Below are 21361 nucleotides of genomic sequence, written 5' to 3'. Positions count from 1 at the left end.
TGCGGGCCCGACGCAGACACCGCTTCTTCTGGACGTCCTCAATGGCAGGGAGAGGAGTTCCTGTGATGCGCTGGGCCGATTTCACCACACGCTGCAGGTGTTTCCGCTCTGCAGCAGAGCAGCTTCCGTACCAAACAGTTACACAGTTTGTTAGGATGCTCTCTATCACACAGTGGTAGAAGTTCACCAGGATGGCTGAAGACAGGTGGTTCTTCTTCAGTGTCCTCAGGAAAAAGAGGCGCTTTAAAAATCCAGATTAGGTTTGTGCAACGATATTTGAGATTCCAGGTTGAAGACGTATTGAGAAAATATAAGTTAACAATTTGTAATCTGAATTTCTAAGTGTAATTGGTCTCCTTTTCTCAATGATTCTGGGGTCTTTATCTGGTTTTGGAATTGAAATAATGACACCTTGTCTCATTGTAGGGGGGAGGACGCAACTTTCAAATATTTCAGAGAAAACTTCAAGTAGTTATTCCTTTATGTCTTCCCAGAAGTGTTGATAAAAGTTTCCTGGTAGTCCGTCTGGACCAGGAGCTGCGTTCAACTGCTTTATCATTCTCTTTTGCTGTTAAACTTTTTTCACCCATTTTTGATAATTATCATCAACTTTGTGAATATATGATTCAATACTATTTAAGAAAGTTTGACAATTCACTTTAGAAAATTTGGAGGTGTAGAGGTTTTCATAAAATCTATGTATTTCCTTTGAAATTAACTTCTCATCAGTAATTTCAATATTATTTTTTAATATTGAATTAGTCATGTTGTTTTGTTGTCTTCTTTTTTCAAGATTACAAAAATAATTAGTATTTTTTTCTCCCTCTTCAATCCACTGTGCCCTTGATCTTACAAATGCTCCTTCAGCTTTCTGGATATACATTTTCAGTTCAGTTTATTTATTTTCCAGACATTTCCAGGCATTATGTAACAGTTTCAATTCAACAATAACAAAAGCAAACAGAAAGTAAAGTCATGGAAAAGTCTTTAAGGGAGTAGACGGAAGCCTAAGCTTATAACGGCTACCCCCTTTATACTTAAAGTTGATTTGAGTCAATCCAACTTTTTAGTAATTCTAATTCATTCTCTACCTCCTTAACTAATGTTTCTAAGTCATTACCACAATGTATTATATTTGTGTCATCTGCAAATAACATGAGATGCAAAACCTTTGAAACCAAACAAATATCATTAATATAAATAATAAAAAGAAGAGGACTCAACACTGACCCCTGTGGTACGCCACAGGTCACTATTTGAAGTTCAGAGTCAACTCCATTAATATGAACATATTGTTTCTATTTTCAATATAACAATATAACACCCCTGATTCCATAGCAGGTGCAATTTTCTGAGTAGTAAGTGATGATTGATCGTATCAAAAGCTTTAGTTAAATCTAGAAATACTCCAATGGTATATTGTTTATTATCTATTGCATTTGATATATTTTCAACAAGATCTATTAAAGCCAGGGTTGTTGTTCTGTTTGGTCTAAAGCCATATTGCTGTTCACAAAGTATATTGTGATTTTCCAGATAATTGTATAGTCTTTTATGGAATAACTTCTCCAGAATTTTAGCAAATTCAGACAATAGAGAAATAGGTCTGTAATTTTTAAGATCACATTGATCGTCAGACTTGTAAATCGGAATAACTTTTGCTCTCTTCATCCCTTCTGGGAATACCCCTGTTTGTATTGATAAATTACAAATATGGGTGACGGGTTTAATTATATAATCAATAGTTTCTTTCAACACACACATGTCTACTCCGTTCCAATCTGTTGAAGTCTTGTTCTTACTTTGTTTGACAATTGTACATATTTCATTCTCATCTGTTCCCTGTAAAAATATTGTTTTATCCTGCTTAGGTATCCTACGAATTACATCGTCCTCTTGATGAGTTTCAGGAATATTAATAGCCAATTTAGATCCAATGTTGCTGAAATAATTGTTAAATTCATTTGCAATTTCCTTAGGCTGACTTAGAGAGCATCCATCACTTGTCAAAATATGAGTTGGGAGGTTATCTTTCTGTTTACCTTGTTTTATTAATTTATTTAAGATGTTCCAAGTGTTTTTAATATCATTTTTATTTTTTTCAATAATTAAAGAATAATATTCCTTTTTACTTAATCTCATAATACTTATTAATTTATTCTTATATGTTTTATAGTTTACCTGTGCCTCAATTGTTCGTTTTTTAAAGAATTCTTTATACAATTTATTTTTTTTCTTGCATGCTTTTTGAATACCTTTAGTCATCCAAGGCTTTGAAGCAAATTTATTACAGATTGTTTTAGTGACTAACGGACAATTTTTTTCATAAAGAGTGCAAAATTTCTCCAGAAATACATCGTATGCTGTATTTACATCATCTATATACACGTTGTCCCAGTTTTGTTCCATTAACTCATGCTTAAAATTATTAAAAGTTTCATGAGTTTTTTTCCTATGTGTTTTAACTGTTCTTAATTCATTATGTATTTTTGTGACAGTTTTTTTAGCCATAAAAATTGGTAGATGATCTGATACATCATTTTAAAAAGTCCACTTGTTATTTCACTTTCTATAGCATTGGTAAATATATTGTCAATCAGTGTTGCACTGTTTCTTGTTATTCTGGATGGTTTTGTTATAGTTGGGTATAAACACATGCTGTACATTGTGTTTATAAATTCAGTAATTGCAGTTTGTTTTTAAAGGATTCAGCAAATCAATGTTTATATCCCCACAAACAAAAATCATTTTCCTATTATTTAGTCCCTCATACAGCTCAAACAGTTTTTCTCTAAACATATCAATACAACTTACAATGGTATTCTTAGATTTTTCAGTTTCAATTTCCACAGTAACACATTCCATAATTGTATCAATGGTTAAACACATATCTTTTACTATACAACTGTTCAGGTTTTGATCAACATATAATGTTGTGGGCAGTGGGCAGATTAATCTGCACGGGAAATGAACGACCCCGCCCTCCACGAGTTTCCTGCTGCCTTGCAGGTCGGCCTTGGCTGGTCAAAGGCTTCGGGAGTAAAACCCAGACAGAAAATCCGGTATGGAGACCCGTAGGCAGTTGGTTGAGCTCTGCGATGCCTTCTGGCACCTCCTGCAGCTGAGCTGGAACCGGCCGTATCGGCTTGCCTTTCCGCCGGACTCTTCCAGCGACGCCGAGAGGGGGGTCCTGGCACTGGGCACTCCAGGACCTCCATAACACTCGCCCAGGCCTGCACCTGGAGAGGTCACTCCAGCTTCGCTATCACCGTAAACACAGGAAGGGTGCAGACTCCATTGTCTCTAGAGACAGGAGGATGCCAACGAGTGCAACGATAATGCTACCCCACCTTCTTTATTAAATGTTCTATTTATGAAAAACGTATTATAGGCTTCAATATGAATTTGGGAACATTGTTCCTCTAACAACCATGTCTGAAATTGCTATGACAGAAAATTGTTTTTTTTATTTCTTTCAAGCAATGTATAATTTTTGAAAAATTTGCATTTAGGCTTCTACAATTAAAATGTATGATAGACAATGAATCCTTTATAATTATTTGGGACTCAAATTGGTCCTCTGTATAATATTCACACGTATTTTTTATTTTTGTATAAAAGTTATTTTCTGGATCAATATCACTTTGTATGTCTTGAGGTTTATGCTCAGTGTAGTCAAATGTTTTAAACTGAAGGTGTTCATACTTCCAATTGTCTGTATCCATTCTTACTTTGTTGTAGTTAAGTCCATCAGGTTGCATGTTGAAAACATCTTTGCCAATATCCTATCTTCTTCTGATGTTCATTGTCCATTTCTGAGTAATGTCATTGGTATCGCTCAAGTTCTTTGATGTTCCTTATGGCAATCACCCGAGCCTGTTCAGGAGTTCCATTCAACTTGATCAGAATTTTGCAGTTTCTTGTCCAGGTGTCTTGTATCTTCTTTTCTTTCTTTAACATTCTTGCTTCTCTAGCAATTTCAGCATTTCTTTTCGTAAGATGCTCATTCACATAAACACCTGTACCTCTCAATTTTCTGGCATTCCTTAGCACTTCCATTTTGTTCCTTCGATTAGAAAAACGAATGATGATGTTAGGCTTTTTATCATTTCTCTGTGGCAATGTGTAGCATGGCTCAATATTTTTGCTTTCTATTGGTATTTCCTTGCTCTCAAAGAACTTAACAACTGGGTGTTCAAGGGGGGACACAACAGATTGAACTAGAGTCAGCAGATTACCTTCTCCTTTATCCCCTGCTGGCTGCAGCCTGGGCATAGGACCGCTGGATTTCAAAGCCTGAAATCAGAAGATCATCCAGTCTTGCATATTGTTCCAGTTCATCAATTCGTTGCTCCAGATGATACATTTTCTTGTCCTTTTCTTGAACCAATGCCTTCAGTTGTTTAAATTCATCCATTATTTCCTTCAGAGTTGTTTGTTGTTTTGACACTTTGGTTATTTCCTGGGACATAAAATCCAAAGATTTCTTTATATCCTCCACATCTTCTGCCAGTTTTTTACTAGCCATTGTTGATTTGTTGGTTTGTTGGCTTTGCAGGCTTGCTTTGAGGCCTGTTGTTTGGCATTTAATCCACAGATTCAGTAGTTTTTTTCACAATCAGTTCAAAATGTTTGCACAATATATGTGCTGATATTCTTTAGGCTCAGTCCAATCCTTTAGTTGTAATGGATGCTGACCTGTTTAGTCGATATTACTTGGATTGAAAAGCTGGTTTGGAGCAGTCCAGCAGCATGGCAGCCATCTTGGGATTTTATCTAGTTCAACTTGGAGTTGCTGTATTTTTTCTTTTTCTTCTGAGGTGGGGTTAGGTTTATTGCAGTATACGTTTAGTTTTTGAATAAGATCTAGTTCTTTTTCTGGAAGTTTCTTTTTATATTGTTTACCAAAAGAAATAGTAAAGTCTCTGGTTTTGTATTTAAAGAATTCACATTTTTTGGTCAGGGTATCTAATTCAATTTGATTTTTAATATCTGACAGTAAGGATTTTATTTGTTCACAATAAGAGTTGTTGTTTAGGAGATTGGAATTAAGTTTCCAATATTTACTTATTCCAGACACTCGGTTTTTAGGTTTAATTTGTAAGTAAATCAGACTATGATCAGTCAGAGGTGCAACAGATATATCAGAGTGTATGTCATTGGTTAGTAATTCGTTTGCAACAAGCCAGTAATCAAGTCTTGATTTATTGGTGGAGCTGAACCATGAGAATTTGATTGTTCCTGGGTTGAGATGACCCCATATATCGATCAGATTTTGTTCATTACAAAATGTATTGAAGGTAATATTAGGGTGACTCATAGAATATTTTGAGGGCCATTTGTCGTAATATTCGTTTTGAACAAGGTTAAGGTCACCTCCAATTATTATGTTGTTAGTTGAACATGTTTGTTTAATTTGGCCAAGATTCTGGGCTATATCTTCTAACATTAACTTGTTCTGACTCAGGTTGTTATACCCATAAACATTTATCAAAACTAAATTGAACGTGTCAAAGTTAACAACAAGAATTAACCAATGACCATGTTGGTCTTTGTAATGAGAGATGATTTGACCTTGAAAGTTTTTTTAGCAGAACAGCGACTCCTGCTGACCTTGAGGAGCCATAACAGAAATAGGCTTTGTCTCCCCATTGTTTTGACCAGAAATTACAATCTTCAACTTTTGAGTGTGCTTCCTTTAAGAAAATAACATTTGCATTTTTCCCTTTACAGAACAAAAAAATACTTTTCCTTTTGGTTATGTCCTTAAACCCCTTGCATTTAAAGAAATCAATGAAAGTTCACATTTTAATTCAAACATGAAATAGAAAAGAGAGAGAGAAAACTAAATATAAAGTCAAAGATCAAAATTCTATTGAACTAAATTACCTATTAAGTAGCAAAACCCCTTAGTTCAACCAGATGAGATCAACTCACAAACATGAAGTTTGAGTCTTACTTGAAGGTGTAATTATGGAGTAACTTTTTGACCATTGATAAAGGCGTGAAGCCCTCTGAACACAGTCTTCATCCCATCTTTCTGAGCCTGTTCCACTTTTGGCCAGACAGCAAGCCGTGCTAATTTATCTTCTTTAGTGAGGTCCTCTGCAAATCGAATGCTGAGTTCGCTACAGATGGGATGCTTTTTAGTAGAGCGCCAAAGTTCATCTCTGAACTTCCTTCCTGTGAACTGGATGATGATCTGTCTGGGGCGGGTGGTGTTGCTCTGACCAATACGATGCACTGAGTCCAAAATTAGGTCCATCTTCTCCTTCCAGGGTGGGAAAAGAATCCACACGATGTTGGCAACCTTTTGCCACGTGCTTTCTTCTTTTTCTTCTTTTAAGCCATTTAGACGCAGATTCCATCTTCTTTTGTAACGCTCCACATCAGCAGCTTTTCTATCGGCTTCAGTAACTTTTCTTTGCAGCTCATCATTCACAGCTGTAACCTGTTTTAGCTCCTTTTCCATCACTTCACATTTTTCCTTACATTCCCTAATTTCAGAACAGTTGAAATCAACAGCTTTGGCAGTGTTGGATAATGAGAGTGTGTTTTGCTTCATTTCACCTCTTAGGTCTTCTATCATCTCCTTCAAGCTTTCAACTGCTGCAAAATCAAGTCACTTTTTTCAGGAATCACGGTTAGTTCTTCCTCCCCTCTTAGTTTTTTTCTTTTTAGCAGGAGAGGTTAAGGTGTTCTTGTCCCCCTTTGCATCCGTCTCCATGATGTCTCGGCAGATGTAGTCATGTGTAAGTAGTGCTTTTTTAGGATTGTTATTAGCTTTAGCCATTTCTCCGAGGGTTCTTTTCCTTATTAAACTTTCTCCTTTTAGCAGTTGTGCTTACTCTTGTGTTGCATGAAATGATTCAGTTTGTCAATCACAAGTAATAGTATGTTTTTGTGAGTTATAGATTCATAAGTCACTCTCTTTAGGGTCTGCTACTCCGAGCTACTCACGGCCGGACCTCTCTTGCCGCCATCTTGCCCGCTTAGGCTATCGCCATTGGCAGACGCTAAACATATTCGCTCTCTAATTGGTCGCTTTGTGATTTTCAACAATAAATTATACATTTCGTGACTTTTAACTTATACATTAATATTAAAAAACTCTTTAAAGGTCTAAGTTGTTTCAATAAAACAGCTAATATATTTTTATTTACTTTTTAACTTAATGATTTGTAAAATAACTTTAAAATTGAATTGTGTTATTTACTAAAAAAACAAAACAAAACAAAAACAAGAAAAAAAAAAAAACACACACACACACACACATCATCAAGAATTTAGCTTACATTTTCCAAAGAAACTTGTTACACATTTCATAGGAAACATTAGCAGTAATGAGTTAACCATTTAACTGGACTGAACAATTCAGAGAAAGCAGATTTAAATTTAATAATTTTTAATACAGTTGTCAGTTTTAATTTCTCACAAAATGTGTCCAATATACCATCACTTGGTATGTTGGACACATTCATTTTACACTTAGTGTAAAACATAAAATAAACTGAATAGAAGAAAACCTAAAAAAAAGGACAAATCCAAATCACTTCGTAGCTCATAAAATACGATAATGAAAACTGTACATAGAAACATGTAACATAAGGTGTCGCAAAAAGGGGTGGAACCACACGAAACTTTTCTTCTACCCACTCCTTTTCAAACACATTGTTTACTTTATTTGTTTATTTGTATTTTTTTTAATTCTCGTATTTGTATTTTTTTATTGTTGTGCTTATTTTCATGTCGTGTTTGTGTTTCAAGCATAAATAAATAAATAAATAATAATAAAAGGTCACTAGGATGCGTGAGGCAGGCAGGATGTGATCTAACAACCAAACACTAGGGGGCAGTGTCGGAAAAACACAGACTCCCCCGTTTACAACGTCTTTTCCGGTTCAAGCGGAACCTCGTTTTTCTTCTTCCCCGTGCCACTCGCGGACCTCAACGTGTCCGACAAAATGGCACTTTATAACTTTAAGAAAATTATGGTGGTCCCCACCGCCAAGGTAAGCTTTACTTCACGAATCTGAGCTCGTAAACTGGCTTCTGTTTAGGTCGCAATTATAGGACGACAAGAATCGACGAACAAGAAGATGTTTTTCCATTAAGAAAAACACGTGGTTAACATTTAACATCAGATTATGTGCTCGTCTTTTTAAGCACACAACTTTGATGTTCTCTGAATTAGTGATCGCGAATAAATTATGAAAATAATGCCAGTAAGCTTTCTTGTCAGTCTAAAACAAATATGTGACTTAACTTATTAGGATTTCGTAATTTTTTGTTGACACTCTTGATTTCATGACTAAAAATCAAAAATTAATGTTAACCAAACAGTTTCAGTTGTAGATGAGCGCTTTTTTTATGTGAAAGATGATTTGTATATATCTGTGAAGGGTGATTTGACTATCTTGTGTTTTTCCCCTCTTAAGGAATTTATCGACATCACTTTATCCAAAACTCAAAGGAAGACGCCCACAGTGGTACACAAGCATTACCAGATTCACAGAATCCGACACTTCTACATGCGAAAAGTGAAATTCACCCAGCAGAACTACCACGACCGCCTGACACAGATCCTCACAGACTTCCCCAAACTCGACGTAAGTGTCAGCTCCCCCACTTCTGTCTGAACCATGCAAAGCACTTGTGAAGCAACTCTGTTTGGTTTCTGCAGGACATCCACCCATTTTATGCGGATCTGATGAACGTCCTGTACGACAAAGACCACTACAAGCTGGCCTTAGGACAGATAAACATCGCCAAAAACCTAATTGATAAGTAGGTTTGCTGGGCTTTTTGCTGATGTCAAAATGCTTATTTGTGACAGGAGGCTGTTGTCATGGTTACCTGCTTGTTTCCTTTCTAGGTCCAAACAGGAGGACATTTGTGGCAAACTAATTCGTTTTTGTTGTATTCCTAAATTATTTCAAAAACTTTCATCAGTGTCCTTTTTACCGTCTGGTGACATTCTGGAGTTTAGCTTTGTTTTCATAAGCTCCTTCACTCCACTGTTCATCTATATTTCTGTTTGCTGAAATTTGGAAGCTATAACTTAAAGAGTTTGAAACATTAAGTTTTTTTGTTCTGCTGAAGGAAACACCCAGATATAAAGAAGAAAACCCTGTTCTTTCCACGATTAGTCGACTATTAAAATAGTCGATTAGTTGTAACTTTATATTATATGGAGTCAGAGTGTAGTGAAGTTGAACAAAGTTGTGAGCGTTTAGCACCAAAAAATACACTTTCTTATATTTGAGTAATTGAAATTAAAACTTTATCTTTAGTGAAAAATAGTTTCTTGTTTCAGATGCCGACCTCATTTAATTTTGTTTTGATACCAGAAACTAATGAAGGACAGAAGCCGCACAATTTATCAAAGGTTTAATGAACTATCATCTTAATTGTCTTTCATTTTAGTTAGTTTAAAGCTAATGATGGTTAAGATGTGTGCTTTACTTTCAGCTTACGAATGACCCGATTAGTCGACTAATCGTAAAACATAATCAGTGATTAGACTACAATTCAAATAACGGTTTGTGGCAGCACTTGTCGTAAATACAAAGCAAAACCTGCAGCAGTTGGTGAAGGTGTGTTTTCCTGCTCCCCTCCAGTGTTGCCAAAGACTATGTGCGCCTGATGAAATATGGAGACTCTATGTATCGATGCAAACAGCTGAAGAGAGCCGCTCTGGGTCGAATGTGCACCATTCTGAAACGACAAAAGTCCAGTCTGGAGTATTTGGAACAAGGTGGGCTTTTCCCCAGAACATTGTTTCTTTGTTGCTTAAATCGTAAGTGTAACGGTGCTTCTGCCTTCACAGTGAGACAGCATCTGTCCCGTCTGCCGAGCATTGACCCCAACACCCGCACCCTACTCCTGTGTGGTTACCCCAACGTGGGCAAGTCCAGTTTCATCAACAAGGTGGTGAAATAATCGGACATGTTGGCCCACTGCTGACTGTCGTGTCTGAGCTGCTGGACTGAGCTGTTTCAGGAACAGAGTTGACATGCGTGTTTCTCATCAGGTCACCAGAGCTGATGTTGATGTCCAGCCGTATGCCTTCACCACCAAGTCCCTGTTCGTGGGTCACATGGACTACAGATACCTCCGCTGGCAGGTGAGATGCTGCACCTGGTTTTCTGTGAGCATCAGATTAGTCATAGTTTAATGTGAAGCCATCTAAGAACGCTGCAGACAATAGGGAGTTTAGAGAGTCATTAGCTGCTGCAAAATGTCCATGATCAGATCATAGATCAGATTAGAATAGAACTGTGCACATGGACCCTGAAAAACTTCATCCGATTGTAACAAACGTTTCTATCCGCCACACGGTTGATCAGAATAAATCATGTTGACATGCGTAGAACTAAAATACCGGAAATAGTTGTAGAAGAAGAAATGAGTTCTATTGTAGACAAACAAAGATCATGTGAAGAGCGAGTTGATACTCTGAACGTGCTTTCATTAATATTAATAATATTTTTAAGAGCCTGTTCGCTCATAATTTTCTAAATCCATGTGGGAAATGTGCATCTTGCATCACGTAAATATGTGGGAATGAGATCATTCTTTATTCTGTTTGGATGTGATTGGAAACATGAATTTATGTGATTTTAAACGGTTTCTCAGGACTGTTGGGTGCGCGGAGCGGCATTTCCAGATTCAAAAGCCGCCTCCGCCGGCTCATACCGTTCTGACGCCGCTCTGAGAGACGGTTCTCCCGGGAGACATGGTTCTCCAGAATCCGGCGGGTCTCTCGCACAGATCAGCTGGACGGACTCCAGTCCGAAGCTCACACCGTCACAAAGCACCCTGCGTGCGCGCGTGCGTTCACACATTAAAGCGGTGAATCCGGCTTTTCTACTCAAAGAAAAGAGTTCGCTCGCGGAGAGCAGCCGATCGGTTCTGTTGGTGCTCCAAAGACTGCCATCCCCTCTATGCATGAGGTAAAATCCAGCGCAGTAATGACACACGATCAGAATGTGTGTTTACATCCAGCTTGATTGGATCAACCATCTGTATAACCCACCTGTCTTGATCAGAAAGAAATTTGGATCCGAAAGAGTCTGATCGGGCCAGAGTATTCCGAACGGCTTGTTTACATGACTCATTTCTGTTCTGATCAGGCGTTTATTCCCATTACTTGGGTCCATGTAAACGTAGCTGCGGATTCTGATATAAGGAGTAGGGGACTTTTAGAGTTTGGGGGTGGTGCAGCTGAAGGCTCCGCCTCCCTCTTGGTGCTAAAGCAGGAGAGAGGAACAGACGGATAAAAGGGGATCAGGGTGAGCAGCATGAAACAATCTTGTGGAGGAGACAGATCGGGTATGGGCAGGTGAGGTTGTAGACGTTAAAGGTGAACAGCAGGAGTCTGTCGTCAGTTCTGAATTTACCAGCAAGCCAGAGGTGCTGCTGGTCAAACTGTGGGGGTCATCAGTCATTGTCCAATTGTTGAGTTGTTGACCAGTTGTAGCTTGTTGAGAGATTTTTAGGAGAAGACTGAAGAGGGGAGAATTACAGTAGTTGATGGGAATGAGGACACTGTTTTTAAGTAAGAGCATAATCTATTAATATTACGCAGTTGGAAATATGTCGTTGAGGTAAGGGGTGGGCGATATGACGATATAAACCGTCTTACGATCTCCAAAGCTGACGATCTGTCATTTTTGAGAGATGGTTTTATCAAGATCTTCTACGAAAAGCTGCAAACCGAGAAGGCAAAAGCTTGTTGACAGCTGTGACTTTAAATCTGAGCTCCTCCTCCTCCTCCTCTTCCTCCTCCTCCTCCTCCTCGGTGTTTTTTCTTGTAATGACATGTATTACTGGATTGGAAGTCACGTGACATACGGCGTGACAGACATGCACCATCATTATGGATCGAGTATTCTCGAGTAAGGAATGACGAAGGTCTGAAAAAGTAACCAAAGGAGACGCAGTGTTTTACAATCGACTTCAAAAACCTTGACAACAAAATAATCCGATGGAGAGGAATCATCACAGGACAGGAATCACATTTTAATAGAGAGAAATCAGGCTGGGAACCGTGAACTGTGTGCTAAAGTTGGTGCTAGTAATTCATGAGAGACATGCTAGTTTGGTTCTTCGATGTATGTTTTTATTAATGTTTCGTGTTTTAAACATAGTGGATGTTAATCGTACATATTCACGTTCAACCTGCACAAAAACTGATGGTAATTCATGTTAGAAACACGTAAAATGTGCGGTCAAGATGCACGTTGCTGCATTGTTTTGCTAGCTCGTAGCTAGCTACTTTAAGAGACTAAATCTTATTGTCAGTCGCACTTTTTTTTTTTTTTGTAAGAAGTGTAAGTGAGATCGCACATAATTTTCTTAATCCGCAGCGTCACTGTTGATCTTTTTTCTTGGTCGTACGGACCGAATAAAAGCCCAGCTAGAATCTGCAGCGCTAACGCTAGCTTTCTGCTCAGTGACATAAACACAGCAGAGAGCAGATGTTAGTGAAGGAGCTGTGGATGTAAACTTTAACATGCCACAACATTTACTGCTATTATCACTGTGTTTTGAGCCTTTTTCTCGAAGTACAATAAAATTTTCTATTTGAAGGTAAATTCTGAAGCAATTGAGATTTATTTACCATGTATGTAATCCAAAAGTAATACAAGTTTCAGTTTCATTTTAAAATGTGGTAAAGGGTGTTTTTATTATTATTATTATTTAACACTTTGAGATGTTTTAATAGGGAAAGGACTTTACTAAACTATCAGTCATTCATGCTGTTAAACTTCATCAATCTCCCTCATTTCTGGTCTTGGGTGACAATCATTTACAAGATCTGTTTTATGGATTTTAGCACAGAGGCAAAATTAAAACTCACTGATATTTAGAAGCTGTTCATTTGACAGCAATGCATTACCTGTAGCAGTAGAAGACACAATTCTTGCACTATTTACAGATTCATCTTAATAGATAATGACTAATTAAATATACCACAAGATCAATAATTTTCTAAGCTTTAATTCGAGACATGTTTTGTAAAACTCGGTTCAGAAATGAGGGAACTAGCCCGATTTTTGTGGTTGATGTCTGCTTGTCCTCCATTGAAATAGCTGCGTTCTGCTGCCATGACTTCATGCAAAACTATGGCGCCTACGCGTGCACGTCTCTGTCTATAGCAGCGAACAGGCAAGGGTAATATATATCAATGCTTTTAATTTATTTTAAAGAAATCGTGATAAAATCGAAATCGTGAAATAAAATTGAAAAAAAGAAAATAGACTCGCTCCGATTTGTGCGCGCATGTTCTTGATTTGTAACTCGTATAATATGTTTTGGTTCTTACCAACTATTGATCTTATATTTTCATTTAAGAGGCTGTAGCGCTGAGCATCTGAGTCGCGTGACGGAACTGTTGAGCAGCTGGGCGCGCTGCGTTGGACATTCAATGGCGACGCACACGCTTCTCTCAGAAAAAGCACCAGCGAGATACAGGCTCGGTAACGTGTGTGTAAAACATGCATACCTGTGGGCAATTATAATCCATCTGTAGAAGAGGCAGCCGGTAAGAAGTGACTTTGAGTGCTTATTTCCTGTTTGATCGGTGCACTGTGGGAACTAGGCGCTTGCTTCGCAGTTGTTTCTGTGTACTTCAGGTACCGGTCGGAATTTTTGTTTTCATGCATTTCCATGTTTAACCTGCTGGTGTACGGTGTAACTTTGGTAAATTTATGGTGTGAAGTTTTCAAACAATGTAATTACTTTCTGGTAATGTTAATTTAAAGTACTTCTTTTTTTTTTTTTTTTTTACTCTAATTTATGTTTGGATCTTGGAACAGTAACAATGTAAACAAAACACACACATAAAGTAAATAGAGAAAACAGGCAGACCTCAACCCCAAAAGGCTAGAGTAACTAGAGTTAACATTGACATTGTTTGTTCATATACACACTTAGTGCCCTCCTTGTGTCTGGTTAATGAATAAAAAAAAAATAAGTGTTTTAAGTCTTAAAGTAAAAGTTAGTCTCTCCATAAGATATATACCTTAACAATTAACATCCAGTCCGGTGAGGTGGGGGGATCCTTGCTCAGCTATTTCCAGGTTATGGCTTTTCTTGCCCCAGCCAACATGATTAAACAGAGGTATTTTTTAGAGTGCTGTAAATCCTGGGGTAGGTTGCCCAGGTAAATAACAGTGAAGTCATTTGGTAAATCTAATCCGGTTATATTGTTTATTGTTCTAATCACCTCTGACCAATAGGGTCTGATTTTATCACAGCTCCAAAACACATGAAAAGGTCCTGCCCTTTTATTTCCACAATCCCTCCAACATCGAGCTTCATCTGGTTTGTTTTGATGCTTGCTTGATATGTTTGGGGTAATAAAAAAGCGAATTGTGTTTTTCCACGTGAACTCTCTCCACATACTGGAACAAGAAGTAGTCATTGCATTCTTGCAAATGTTGAGCCAGTCATCATCAGATATTACCACTTCAGCTTCTTTTTCCCATCTGACTTTAACATATGTTGTGGAAAGGTTTCTCATTATCTGTAGGTACGAATACAGTCTAGATATCTGTTTTTTAATTGTGTTACCTTTACTTGAGTCAACTAAGATCTTAATCAGATCAGTTTCCTCTTGTTTTTTGTTTGTTGGTTTGATATGTCTGTCAAAGTAATCTCTTAGTTGAAGGAATCTAAAGAAATCTTGTTTTCCCTGACCATATGTTTCTTGTAGCTGTTTGTAACTTTTAAGTATGTTTTTTTCTGAAATTTTCCAGTAGCCTGTAATACCTTTGTGTAACCACTGTTTAAACCCCTTGTCTATGTTTGCAGGTATAAATTCTGTATCATAGACTGGCCATCTTAGTATTCTAACACCCTTCTCTATATTTTTATCCTTAAGTATTTTGAACCATGTTTCTAAGGGCAGAGATATCCAGGTAGGTAATTGTTGCATGCTTAAATGTTTCTTTAAGAGAGGATAATCTCCAAGCAGGGATTGCAAAGGTGAGTCAAAAAAGGATTGATCTATTTCTCTCCATTTTGTTTCCTTACTTGGATCACTCCACCCAATCAGCCATCGTAACTGTGCTGCTTTAAAATAATTCTCGAGACATGGCACCTGCAACCCCCCGTATTCCTTTCCTGTTTTTAGTGTCTGTAATTTTATTCTAGGTTTAAGTTTTGCCCAAATAAATTTTGAAATCATTCTGTTCCATTCATTGAACTGTTTGGGTGGTATATTCACTGGCAGACTCTAAAATAAGAAAATAAAGAAAAAGAAACCTTGGTAATAGGTTAATTTTTATTATATCAATACGGTTGTAGAGGTTCATTGGTAATAATGACCAGCGTCTGTTTTAATCTCCGAGGTTAGTCTGGTGTAGTTTATTTCATAAAGTCTTTTTAAATCCTTGGGCACGTATATACCTAAATATTTGATAATACTATTTCCCAATTAAATGTAAACATTTTTTGAATCTCTTTTTGTGGGTTGTAATTAAATGAAAGAGATTGTGTTTTCTGCAAATTTAATTTATATACTGAGAACATGCCAATTTTTTTAAGTAAGGTAAAGAGATTGGGAAGGCTGACATTTGGGTTGGACGATGTTATAAGGATGTCGTCGGCATACAGTCCCACTTTAAATGTTGAATCCCCAATAGTTATGCCCCTAATGTCTTTTTGTTCTCTAATCGCCTGTGCTAAGGGCTCAATGAAGAGAGCGAAAAGAGTTGGGCTGAGGGGACATCCTTGTCCACAACCTCTTTCTAGATTTAGTGTACTGGAGAGATCTCCATTGATTTTTTATTCTGGCCTAAGGTGAATCGTAAAGAGATTTTAAACAGTTTACAATTTGGTTGTTAAAGCCGAATCTGCTTAGGACTAAATAAAGATAATTCCAATTGACTGAATCAAATGCTTTTTCTGCGTCAAGACTAATTGCTACTGATTTCTGGCTTTTCATCATATCAATGACGTGGAGTGCTCGTCTTATATTGTCATAAGTTTGTCTATTTTTAATGAATGCTGTTTGATCTGTATCTATTAATTCTGGAGTAATTTGTTCTAGTCTTCTAGCTAGTATTGATGCAAATAACCTGTAGTCAATGTTTAAGACTGACATTGGCCTGTAAGATCCACATGTTGTTCTATCTTTACCTGGTTTGGGGATTATTGAAATTATAGCTCGTTTCCACGATGGGGGAGTTTTCCCACCTGCAAGAACGTGATTGAAGCAGATTCTGAGTTGTGAGATTATCAATTCTTTGAATTGTTTATACCATTCAGCCGGGAAACCATCTTCCCCTGCCATCTTGTTATTTTTAAGTTTTGAAATGGCTTTTCGAATTTCCTCTTCTGTAATTGACCGAGTTAATGTTTTATTTTGTTCTGTTCCTATAAAGGGCAGGTCAAGGGAAGAAAGGAAATTGTTTACTGATGGTTGATCCGTTTCTTGGTGATGTGTGTAAAGTTGATTGTAAAATTCTACAAAAGAATTTTGTATATCTTTAAGATTATGATACATTTTTTTATCAGTTGGGTTTACTATGTTCTGTATAAATCTATCAGTCTGTTGTTTGCTAACTCTCCATGCTAGAAGTTTTTTAGATTTTGGGTCATTTTCATAATCGGTTTGTTTAAAGAACTTTAACCTCTTTTCCATCTGGTATTCTTGCGTCTTATTTAATTCCTCCTGCGTTTCTTTAATTTTTTGTAATATATTGGGGTTATTGGTATTCATGTGTTGTCTTTGTAAAGATTTTAATCTGGTACTAAGGTTATTCATATTGGCCTCTTGTTCCCTCTTTTTGCGCACAGACCAGCTTATTACCTTTCCTCGAAGAACAGCCTTTTGTTGTATCCCACAATACACTTGGGGAGATGTCACCCTTATCATTAAAGCCCAAAAATTCTTTATATATTCTTTTTCAACACATTTATAGAATTTGTCATCGTTCAAAAGACTAATGTTAAGCCTCCACAATGTCTCTTTACGATCGTTATCCAAGTGGAGTGTTAGATATACCCCAGCATGATCCGAAATATCTCTGATACCTATGTCACAAATCTCAATTCTATGTCTGTCTGTGTTTAGTAAAAAAAATAGTCTATTCTTGAATATGTCTGATGCGAGTGTGAAAAAAAAGTGTAATCTCTATCAGGTGGGTGCAGATCTCTCCACACGTCTATCAGTCTCAATTCTTTGAGCATTTTTATGGCCCGCAGCAGCAGTCTACTGACTGCAAGGACCATATTGTTTTTGCTTTAACATTCTATCTTTCTGCGCCTTTGAGCCAAAATTTCACCCCCGCCACATCAACGAAAAATACCTCAAAATTTTATCACACCTAGGGAAAATTGAAAATGAATTTTTGGCATGTTGCGTGTGACCCCCCTCAAAACGATGACATCACGGCGAGCGTTTTCGTAAAAAAAAATTAATGGGCCAAAAATCGCTTATGGGGCCAAATTGATATGTCACATTACTGGCCATCAATGGGAATGTACTGTGAGAAAAATATTGGAATTAGAAGTTGTAGAATTTGAATGGCGTGCGCGTGGCGAGGTCGTAACCGCCACGGTTTTAGCTAGCTCGCACATATTTTGGGCAATTTACGCAAAAATGGTATTCGCGCGTGCGGAGGGTCAAGCTGAACGAAACGACATAACTTTCAAAACCGTAATGCGTAAAATGCGGCCCTGGTACGCAAAAAACCATTGCGAAAAAAACTGCTGACTCAGCAAAATAAAAAAAAAGTTAGCAATTCGCAAACGAAACCAACGTAGCCTTATTGGATATATCCATGGCTAAATTTTAGATTATTATGGGATGGCTCCACGACCTACCGCTTGGCGGCCATTTTGTTTCGAAATCTGACATTTTGCGAACTTTACAAAGGTGGAACTTAGCTTTTGTTAGTCCGATTTTTACGAAATTTGACTCACATGCCACTGGCGTTAGTCTTCAACGACCCCTAAAGTTTTGTTGTCCTTTGACCTTGGGAAGGGCCGCCATCTTGATTTGTCCAAAAAAAAAAAACACTGTTAGCACCTGCTTCAAACAAATATAACTTTTGGGGATATTTATCAAAGATTTTGAACGGCGTGCGCGTGGCGAGCTCACAAATGTGGCGTAGTGTTAATACACGCTCATATTTCAATGCATTGCAATGAGATTTCAATATGTTGATCCCAGGCTTAAGCTTTAACAGGTATAATATCATAGAATATGACCATATAAGGAATGTGGGCGTGGTTAGCAAACAACATCCGTTGCTAAGGAGATCCAAAAATGTAGTTTGGCCGATTCTTGCTAAACTAACGTCGATCTGTTTCGTGACCTCAGGCGAACAAAACATAAAATGGTTGCTATGGAGATAACACCAACAGAAATGCCGCCATTTTGAAAAAAGTGCCTTTTTAAGCAATTTCTCACTTACATCTCAAAATAAAGCCTTAACCAGTGTTATAACTTAAAATATGATAATATAAGGAATGTGGGTGTGGTAAGCAAATAACCTCCGTTGCTAAGGAGATCCAAAAATGTACTTTGGCCGATTCTTGTGAAACTAACGTCAATCTGTTCGGTGACCTCAGGCGAACAAAACATAAAATTCTTGCTATGGAGATAACACTAACAGAAAAGCCGCCATTTTGAAAAAAGTGCAGTTTTAAGCAATTTCTCACTTATATCACAGTCCAGCTAAACAGTAAGGGGAGGGGGGCGGTTAGTGGTGCATAGTGGCTGCTTAGCAGGTGAGTTTGGGTCAAAGGTCACCGTCAAGGGCGGTGATGGTGCATAGGGGCGGGCAGCGAGCGCGGCGTTGGTGCGTATGAGCGGGCGGCGAGGGAGAGGGCAGGCTGCGAGGGAGAGGGCGGCGAGGGAGTGGGCGATAAGGGCGGGTAGCGACTGCGGGCCATCCAACGCCGCTTGCGGCTTTAATTTTAATTTGTGTCCCTGATTGGTTTTGTTTTTTAACCTTGCTTGTGGTGTCTAAATGGGAATTTAGACAGAGGTTCCAGTCTCCTCCGTAGATAAGGATACCTGATGCCTCTGTTGCAATTAAGTCAAAGATTTTCCTTATCAAATGCTTATCATGACCTGGTGGTCTATATACATTAAACAGTGTAATTTCCTTGTGGTCTATATATCTTTTGACCAAAATATAACGCCCTTCTCTATCACGAATTTGTGATGAATATTGAAAATTTACTTTATTTTATATCAGTATTGCCACTACCTTGGAGTTGCCCTTTGTATATAAAGAGTAGTAAGTATGTCCAAACCCCATATTGCGTAGTTTTTCGTGCTCGATAACAGATAAGTGCGTTTCTTGCCAAAAGATTATGTCTTGCATTTCACGTTTCATCTTAGCGACAGCTTTGCTTCTTTTAATTGGGTTATTCAAACCATTGACATTGAGGGTAATTATTTTGTATTTCTGTTTAACTTCCATTTCTATAACAGTGTGTTATGTTCATGTAAAAACTTTAGATGCTCTAACAAACAAAACACGGGTCTGCTGAAAACAAAGATAATACAAAGCAAAAATTTGACTTCCAAGTCCTAAGTGTAAGTTCACCTTCAAAGTTAGGAGGGGGGGCCTGGGGCACCAGGGTGGCCCTCCGAGCGTTGCTGGGCGTCTTCGCCATCTCCCTTCTGCCATAGCAGCGCGTGTGAGGATGGTGTGTGAAAAGCTCCCTGTGAGCGGACATTGAATATTCCAAAGCAGAAGAGGAAAGTTGACAAAATTTTTCGGGAGTTAATGTAATGTTTCCTTAGGTGGAGGTTCCTCGGCGTTTGAATGACCGTAGCTTGTCCTGGATGTTTTTCTTTCGCGTCTCGTTGTTCCAACGCAGCGCGGCGCTCCTCTGGTCTGCGGGGGTTTCCTTCGCTCCTGGCTCGGCGCCGGCAGTACAGCTCTCTGATCTCTCCGTGCCCACTTCGATTATCCCCCTTTTCTTTAGGTCATCCAACGCCTCTTCTGGGTTGTTGTAAACTTTTGGGCTATTCTCATAAAACACCCGAAGTCTGGCGGGGTAGATGGTTTGAAAACAGAGCCCCTTTTCTTTCAGCATCTTTCTTACGTTGTTATATTCCTTCCGCTTAGCGAGAATGTCGCTGGGGTAATCCTGGTCGAAGAACATGCGCCGTTCTCCGAGTCGAATGTCCTTCTTTTCCCATGCTGTACGCAGTACCTTCTCCTTCGTTTTGTATTCCAAAAAGCAGATCACGATTGACCTGGGGTTTGCGCTGGGAGGCGGTTTGGGGCCGAGTGAGCGGTGACATAGCTGAATATTGATCGTGAAATCGTTCAGGGACAATTCAGATTCAATTAAGTTTTCTATAAATTCTTGAATGTTGTTCCCTTCCGCTCCTTCCGGGACACCATGAATTCGGATCTGACAAGCGTGCTTGTAGATTTTCCTGTAGCTTGAGAGAGTGGTCCAGGATTTCTTTAACGTCGGCGCTAAACTCCTCCATTTCAGCCACTCTCTGCTCCGCTTCTTCAACTCTGTTCGTGATTCCCTTGAGATCCGCGACAATGTCCTTAAGCTGCTGTCCCATTTCTCCTCTGAACTCACTCATTTCTGTTTTAAGTAGCCCCATCTTGTCGGTAAATTCTTTGAACTTCTTTCAGTTCCGCAATAATGTTAGCTTGAATAGCCTCCATAGCTTCTTGTTCCGTTAGCCTGTTAGCTTCTTCCCCGTCTTTTGATGACAGCTTTATTTCTGCTGCGTGTTCTTGCTTGTTTCCTCTGACTTTTCGTTTGTTTACTCCTGACATACTACTTTAACACAAGTTTTTGATGATTATCGCTTTAAATTGTCAGGGGAGTGAGTACCGCTCCGGAGCTAGTAATTTATGCTGTTGCACGCTTTCTCACCATACCAGAAGTCCAAGTGAAAGTAATTCTTAAATAAAAAATGTAGTATTTGATGTATGAACTTAAATAAAAATGTAATTAAAATAAAGTACATGATTTGACTGTAAAAATTGGGAGGTTGTTAGTTAATTGAAGCACTTAAAATTATATAAATTATTATTGATTAAAGTTGCTTATTGGTATTCTGTAATAAAAATTGAATTTGTAAATATTTATTGGCATTATTATGTGTGTTTTAGGGTTTTTACCTATTGACTGCTGACTGACCAAAATAGATAAAGATTGGAAAAATAATCTCAAGTGGCAGTCTGAGTAAATCAGCCTCCAATTTTGGATGCTCAGCCCTCTTCAAATGTGGGAAAAGTGCACGAAAAATTAGACACTTGGCAGAGGCTGTCTTCTTCTTTTCCTTTCGGCTTTTCCCTTCAGGGGTCGCCACAGCGAATCAGTTTCCTCCATCTAAGCCTGTCTTCAGCATCCT

At 38.2% G+C, this 21361-nt stretch overlaps 2 protein-coding genes across 3 annotated transcripts in view; one reads left to right on the top strand and one right to left on the bottom strand.

Annotated features, from left to right (window-relative positions):
• LOC112144307 (tripartite motif-containing protein 16-like) overlaps window positions 1-21361 on the bottom strand; it is a gene marked incomplete in the record, with an annotated part of 1074856 nt that overhangs the window by 463106 nt on the left and 590389 nt on the right.
• Window positions 1-21361, top strand: part of gtpbp4 (GTP binding protein 4) — a 45861-nt gene that overhangs the window by 7370 nt on the left and 17130 nt on the right. The window contains exons 1-6 of one of the 2 annotated variants that reach the window (XM_024268758.2): window positions 7849-8012; window positions 8439-8609; window positions 8684-8787; window positions 9621-9757; window positions 9830-9930; window positions 10034-10126. In XM_024268758.2, the coding sequence (XP_024124526.1) occupies window positions 7965-8012; window positions 8439-8609; window positions 8684-8787; window positions 9621-9757; window positions 9830-9930; window positions 10034-10126 (654 nt within the window). In that variant the 5' untranslated portion in view covers window positions 7849-7964. Of the gene's footprint in view, window positions 1-7848; window positions 8013-8438; window positions 8610-8683; window positions 8788-9620; window positions 9758-9829; window positions 9931-10033; window positions 10127-21361 lie in introns of those variants that run through there. The other variant, XM_024268759.1, reaches the window with a different exon arrangement.

Source organism: Oryzias melastigma, linkage group LG17 (assembly GCF_002922805.2).
Source record: "Oryzias melastigma strain HK-1 linkage group LG17, ASM292280v2, whole genome shotgun sequence".
Classification (NCBI taxonomy): Eukaryota; Metazoa; Chordata; class Actinopteri; order Beloniformes; family Adrianichthyidae; genus Oryzias; species Oryzias melastigma.
This window is presented reverse-complemented; position numbering and strand designations above follow the sequence as displayed.